Source organism: Physeter macrocephalus, unplaced genomic scaffold (genome assembly GCF_002837175.3).
Source record: "Physeter macrocephalus isolate SW-GA unplaced genomic scaffold, ASM283717v5 random_579, whole genome shotgun sequence".
In the NCBI taxonomy this organism is placed as follows: domain Eukaryota; kingdom Metazoa; phylum Chordata; class Mammalia; order Artiodactyla; family Physeteridae; genus Physeter; species Physeter macrocephalus.
The window spans coordinates 43,130-50,000 of record NW_021145982.1 but is presented as its reverse complement, the minus strand read 5'-3'; the positions used below and the strand labels follow the sequence as shown (position 1 = coordinate 50,000).

Below are 6,871 nucleotides of genomic sequence, written 5' to 3'. Positions count from 1 at the left end.
GGCAAGGCCTACGAGCAGGAGAATGCATTGGCCCCATTTCGCCGACGAGGATACTGAGGCACAGAGAGATGCAGGACCCTGCCCAGTGGAACTGGGTCCCCATGGCCGCTCCACCGCGTGCCTCTCACAGGAAACCTCCCCGTCTCTGGGCCTCACCTTTCCCAGCTGTAAAATGAGGGGCTCTACCACTTTCTGAGATTCCACCTAGCTCTGGAGTTCTGGTTTCCAGGTTAACTCACGATAAATGATTCAGAAAAGAGAAACCCCAGACTCTGAACAGCCCACGGGAAACAGGCTGTGAGTGCCCTGGTGCCGGCAGGCTCCAGACCCCTCCCCATTGCCCGGGCGAGTCACAGGCCTCTGGGTGGAGGTGCCAGCTCCCAGGGAGTCCTGCGGAGCCACAGAGGCGACTTCAAAAAAGGAAGGAGGTTAGGGAGGTGGGAGGGAGGTATGAACCTGAGGTTCAGAGAGGAGGGGAGCTACCTGAGGGCAGAGGGCAGAGTTGCTCTTTGAATTCCCATCTGTCTGACTCGCGGGCCAGAGACTGAGGCCTGAAACTGAGGGCCAGGAACCAGGGGTCTTTACTCCTTATTGTTAATAAGACAGGGAGCTCCTTCAGGGGACCCTCAGGGGCCCAGCATAAAACCAGAGCTTGAGGGATGCCAATGCCATATTTACTATCATTGACCACGGTCACAAATAACCATGGTAGTGACAGCAGTAGCGGCCAGCTGACACAGCCCTCCCTGTGCACCTGGATACTTCTGAGCACTCTGCACAGTATTAATTCAACAAATCCTTCTCCCAACAGCCCTATGAGGTAGGTACCATCATTACACCCATTTTACAGACTAGGACACTGAGGCACAGAGAAACCAAGTGGTTTGCCCAAGCACAGCGGGCTCAAGTCGTCCAGAATGTTTGCGGACCTCCAGGCCAGAAACCTCGCCCAGACCGGTGAGTTTCCCTGGGAGCCGACCACAGGGGCCTTGGCCCAAAGAGGCAACATGGCTGGGCCCAGGTGGGGCCTCCTCCTCCTCAGCTGACCACGCTGTGGGGCTGGGAGGTAGCAGCTGGTGTCCACTCGCTGTGTGACCCACAAGTCTGACCCTCTCTGAGCTGCTGTCCTGTGCCATCCATGTGTAAAGCCCCTGGAGTTTCTGGGAATGGAACCCACATGTTTCTAATTGGGTTTCACAGCCGCTGCCAGCCCGCTTCACAGCTGGCTGGGGGCCCTGCGGCTCTGTCCTCCCAGCTCCCCCGCACCTGAGGGTAGGTGGCCAACAGCGGGGGCTGGAGGGGTGAGGGCTGGGGAAGGGGGAGCTTCCACAAGAGTGCCCCCAGAGGAAATGACGCGGGATCATCCCTGAGGGCCCCTACTCCCCTTGATCCTTATAACCCACGGCCACCTGGACGCTTGTACCCATTCTACAGAGTGGGAGCAAGGCTGAGAGTGCGGGCACATCTTTGCCCTCTTTCAGCACCTCCCCCAGGGTTGGCTAATCCTCCTTGGGGACAGCTGTTACATCTGCTGCCAGCCTCCAGCCCCCCACCATCTGCCTCCAAGTCTGCCTTGGCCAGAGGGGAATCTCCCCAACATCCAGGCCTGTGGTTCGGGAGGGCTGACCCTACTCCCAAACCCCAGGGATGGGCGGGTACCCAGGCCTGTCCTGGACTCAGCAATTGGTATGCGGAGCGAACGTGACCCAGTTCCCCCGGAACTTCCGCAGAACCAACGAGAAAGTCTCCTGGGGCTGCTGGGGGATCAGGAGCCTGCCCGGGGCTGCTGAGGCCATCTTGCTGCCAAGAGGGGAGGGCCTGCCTGAGAGTGGAGGCCACTCAGAGGGGTGGGGAGGCCCTGCTGACACTGTTGGAGCCCCTGGATCCAGCTGTGCCTGAAGGGGATGTCGGCCCTCGGACTCTGTACTCACACCAGCCACATGATTCTGTTGGGGCTGAGGCCAGTTTGAGCCAGGGCTTCCCTGCTCGCAAAGGACTGGGGCCTCCCTGTCCCATCCCAAGCAGAGCCGTCAATGCCTCAGAAAGAGGCTGAGCAGCTTCTCCCCTTTGCCAGAGTGTAGCTGCAGGCTCAGCAAACCATGGCCGGCTGACCGAACTCTGGGCAGAGCCGAGAAGGCGGGAGTCCAGGAGTTGGGGGAACAGATGCCAGGGCAGCAATGCCAGGAGCCACAGGAAGCCCCGATGTGAGCCCAGTGTGTGCCATTTCACGGCGGGCCTCACCTGTCTCCACACCGCAGTTCACAGACTCCCCCAAGGTCTTTCTAACTTCCAGAGTCGAGAGCTGGGGTCCCAATCCAGCGGAGCACCGGGTGGCCCTGGGACCCTGAACCCACCTGACCTGTTCCTTCCCTGCCCTTCTGCACCGCTCCCAGCCCCTGTAAACTTCCCCCGCATTCCCACCAAACTACCCTCTCCACCGGCTCCTAACCACCTTCACGGAGGCGTCTACCCAGGCTCCCCACCAAGAGACCCTGCCCTTCCATGTGCCCAAACCCTCCTGGCTTCTAAGGCCGAAAGTCACACCGCCTTGGGGTGGCCACACCCTCCCTGGACAACTGAAAGTGGAGCATGCAGCGCCTTCCTTATTCTCCTCCCCTCCTCGGAAAAGCTGGAGCCCTCCTCCTGGCATCCTGCACTCCCCGGTTTCCTTCCTCTGGGGCCCACGAGGGAACGGGAAGTGAGAGAAGACTCGGCCCCTAGCACCTGCCTTCCCAGAGACACCTCTCTGGCTTGGCCCAAGCCCTGCCGCCTCCTCCCAGCTCCTGAGGGGTCCAGGAGGATGTGCAGACCCCGCTGCCTGCCGCCTGATCAGAGGCATGGCGCCTCCACGGCTAACTGGCACTTAATTAAACGCCAAATTAAGCATCGGTTCAGGAGCTCCTGCAGGCCCAGCGTGGGAGCTGCCTCTTTTCCCACTGGACTGCCATAATCCTCTAAGACAGGCCCTCTCTGCACCCCCCTCAACCCTGACCTGCAGAGCCGCAGACCTGGGAGAGAGTGGTTCATGGGGGCACTGCCACAGATACACCTCCAGGCTGGTGAGCTCCTATGCATCTGTTAGGACCCGGCAGAAGGTTCCCCTCCCAGAGAAGTCCTCCCTGTCCCACCCAGAAGAGTGGCCACCTACTGTGTGTCAAGTATGAAGTTGGTACCTTACAGACAGGTGTAACTCCAGAGGCCCACCCCAGCCTTTGAAATAGGCTCCATTTTACAGACGGGGAAATAGGCACAGAGAGGTCTGGCAGCTTGCCCGGGATCACACAGCTACAAGTCACACCTCAGGCTCTGGGTTCACGATGGGGAGGGCAGAACCGTGTCTAACCTGGTGCTTTCCCAGTGCCTAGGACACACCCAGGCATACAACAGGTGCTCAATAAATGAAGAGTGTTGAGGCTGGGTCCTCCTCGCCCCAGTACCCTAGGGTAGAGCACAGGAGGCAGGCTGCCGGCATGAAGGCTCCACAGTGACGTTCATCAAGTCCCTACTGTATACACAGGCCAGGGCGGGGGCCGGAAGGAGATGTTGGCCCCAAACGAGAGCAGGAGTCCTGGCTGGCCTAGACTGGAGTCCCAGCACCCACTGCAGAGGCTCGGAGCCTCCCCTGGGATTTGGCCACACAGCCTCTACCGGGCCTCTCTCCCAGCACTGGAAACCCCACGTTACTGCATCACTGCTTTGAGTTAAGCCTTGCTCCTGCTGGACACCTCTTCCTCAAAGCAGTTCTGAGGCTCAGGCAGGAGGGGCTGAGACCACAGGATTCCAGGCTCAGGCCACGAAGTCCCTCCTCAGCATTGCTCGCTGGCACCTGCCATGGGCAGACAAGGCTTTGGGGATCCCTGACGAGGTTCTCTGAGCCCAGAGCCAAGGGACTGGGGCTTCAGTTGCTCTGGGGACTGGTACTCTCTAGGGTTGCTGCAAATGTTGAAGGTAAAATGGAAAACTGGCACAATGTACAGAAAGGGGCCTCCTCCTACAGCTGGAAGCGTAAACTGGCTCAGGCTTTTCTGGGGGTCAGCTGAGCTAAAAGTGAAAAACATGGCCAGGCTTTCACCCCAAAATGCCATTTTGAAGAACTGGTCTCCAGGGAATAATCAAGGCCGTGCACAGTGCCCTGGACGTATCAGGACGCAAAAAAGAAACAGGAAGGATCAGCACGGCCAGCAAGAGGGGATTGGTTAAATGCACTGTGATGGGATGAGCCCGGCAGAGCTGTTAACTCTGGAGCGAAGGAAGAAAATTTAACGATACAGAAATGTTCTCAACATACTAAATGGGGAAAAACGAACACTGGAGGCAGAGGGCACCCTTGGGCCTGGCTTACCGTGGGATTTGGTGAGGCCTCACACCGAGACTGGTTGGAAACACAGGAGTGCTGCTGGGTGCACCAGAAACAGGGCCACCGTGCCGACAGGCAGCTGGTGCAGCTGGAAGACAAGGGGGGCCCTCAGCTACCCGGCTCCCAACCCCGGTGCCCAGGAACTGGGACCCAGGGATGCAGATCCCAGCACAGGGAAAGGTCTCTCTCAACATCAGAGCTGCCGAGAGGGGCTGGGCACTCTGTTAGATAGTGAGCTTCCTGCTGCAAGAGGTATGCAAGGAGGAAACAGGCAAGCAGGGCCTTTAGGAGACTAAGTTAAGTGTAATCAAAGCACTTCTCTCGGCCTCTACTAGCCTGGGTGCTCACAGACGCCGGGCACTGGGTGACGAGTCTGTTGCACAAACGTGCTGGCGAGTGAACAACCAAGAGTCGTGTCTGCCTCTGGGACACCATCATTTCTCTTCCCCAGGCTTCCCCAGGAGCAGAACCTCCTCCCGCCACGTGGAAGCAGGCCCCGGCCCACTCACGCTGTGTGGGGATACACCTGCCCAACGCGGCCGCAGTCATAGATGGTGAAACTGGCCCTGACGATGTTCTGCCCGTTGACCCTCACCCCCATCTCGACGGTCACGTGGTCTGGAACAGAGGAGGGGATCCAGGGAGAGAAGAACAAGGGAGCAGGGGGTCTCCACCGACGTCAGAGGCTGTGGTATCAGGACCCCCATGCCTGAGATTCCACCAGCTGAGAGCCCCCATCTGGCTGTCCCCACAGCCCAGGCAGTGAAGTGCCTACCTTGGTGGGGTGGGAAGGGCGGGAACCGGTTCCTCGGCAGGAGGTTGCAGTAGGCGATCTGGTGGCCAAAGGCAGGGCCCGGGACCCGAGCCACAGTGTGGATGTCGTTTCCATAGTCACAGGCCATCTCCATGCCGCTGAGGCTGGGCAGGCTCCCAGAGATCTGCAGGATCATACCCTGGAGGCCAGGGCCCTTAGCTGGGGGGGTTGGGGCACGGCGGGGGTGGGGGTGGAGGAAGGCCACTCCCCGCACCGCCCCACCCCCACCCCGTAACCCCAGGAGAAGAGGCGGTGGGTGGTCAGGACTCCACGCCAGAGGGCTGCAGCCTACATGGGCCTCAGTTTCCCCATTTGCAAAATGAAACTGACCATCTTACAGTAGCCAGAGGCGCTGCATGATGTGGCCCCCGTGACCTCAGACGCCATCCTCTGATACTCTCTCAAATCATGAGTCTTGCTCCCACCTCAGGGCCTTTGCACTGGCGGCTCCCTCTGTCCAGACACTCACCCTGGCTTCCTACCTTCCTGCTCAGATGTCGCCTTTGCCGTGAGCCCCCCACCTCGACCTGGTCTAAAATGTCAACACTGCCCCGCAACCTACTTGCTCTCCACCCCGTTCTCCGCTCTGCTTTATTTTTCTCTGTAGTACTCATCACCATCTTGGCATTTTATCTTGCTTCGTCTCTCTCCCTTATGAGCATGTCAACCCCTGAAGGGCCAGGCGTTTGTCTATCTTGTTCACTACCGTGTCCCCAGGTCTAGGCCCGTGCATGGCACATAGCCAGTCTGCTTGACCAGACGACGTGCGTGCAGGACTGTGGCGTGTAATGATGGGGAGGAGGGCGCCGAGGAGCCCCAGGGCCAGCCTGGGCCATCAGAGCCATCATCTCCCCCACGTGACAGAGGAAGATGCCAGCCTCAGAGAAGTCACTGAGGGCAGGGCTGGGTGGGACCCAAGCCTGTCTGTCCCTCAGCCCCTGCCAGGGCCTGGAACACCCCTGCCCAGAGGCTTCCTGCTACATGTAAACAGGAGGCTGCGGCAGCGCTAGGCCCTCCTGGACACGGGTGAGCGGGTAGCTACTTGCCGCCATGCTGCAGATCCATGGTTCCCAGCTCGAGAAACAGCAGTCTGGCACTTGGCGGCCTCCCCCGACCCCGTACTGGGGCCAGAAAAAGGCAGGACGTGAGATGGGGGGTGCTGGCTCTCCTCCCATCTTCCAACTTGCCCCCCCTCTTCTGGGACTCTGGAGCCCACCCACTTGAATTCAGATCCCAGCCTTGCCACTCCCTCGCTGTATGACCTTGAACAAGTCACTTTACCGCTCTGGCCTCAGTTTCCTCGCCTGTAAAATGGGGATGTTAAGACCATCGGGTCGTTATTGTTCTCGTCATCTGCCTCCAGGTCCCTGGGGTGCTATGAGCAGGAGTCTCCACCTCTCAGGGTTTGGGTGCCAGGTGAAGGGCTGCCCTCCACCCGTACTTCTGAGCCCGGAGCTGGGTCCTGGCTCCCCAGAGACTCACCGGGTACTCTTGGTGCACATCGATCTCGGCCGGCAGGACGGTCACGGCGGGACAGCGGCCGGGGCCCTCGCTGGCACTGGTCCAGAAACGCGGCTGGCTGGAGTTGGCGCAGTCTTGCCGCAGGGTGCACCTGGGGCGGCACGGCACAGGTCAGGACGCTGGGGGGGGGGGGGGTGGCCCGCCCCGGTGGGCTCCCTGGCCCCGCCCCCGGCCCCCGG

General features: G+C 60.0%; 1 protein-coding gene across 1 annotated transcript in view; it reads right to left on the bottom strand.

Moving 5' to 3' along the window:
• Positions 1–4,087: 4,087 nt before the first annotated feature.
• LOC114485193 (plexin-D1-like) overlaps positions 4,088–6,871 on the bottom strand; it is a 23,215-nt gene continuing 20,431 nt past the window's right edge. Inside the window, exons 4-7 of the mRNA XM_028486126.2 lie at positions 6,654–6,783; positions 5,133–5,310; positions 4,867–4,975; positions 4,088–4,445 (exon numbers count right to left, since the gene is read on the bottom strand). Coding sequence (XP_028341927.1) covers positions 4,280–4,445; positions 4,867–4,975; positions 5,133–5,310; positions 6,654–6,783 — 583 coding nt within the window. The 3' untranslated portion in view covers positions 4,088–4,279. The remainder of the gene's footprint in view (positions 4,446–4,866; positions 4,976–5,132; positions 5,311–6,653; positions 6,784–6,871) is intronic.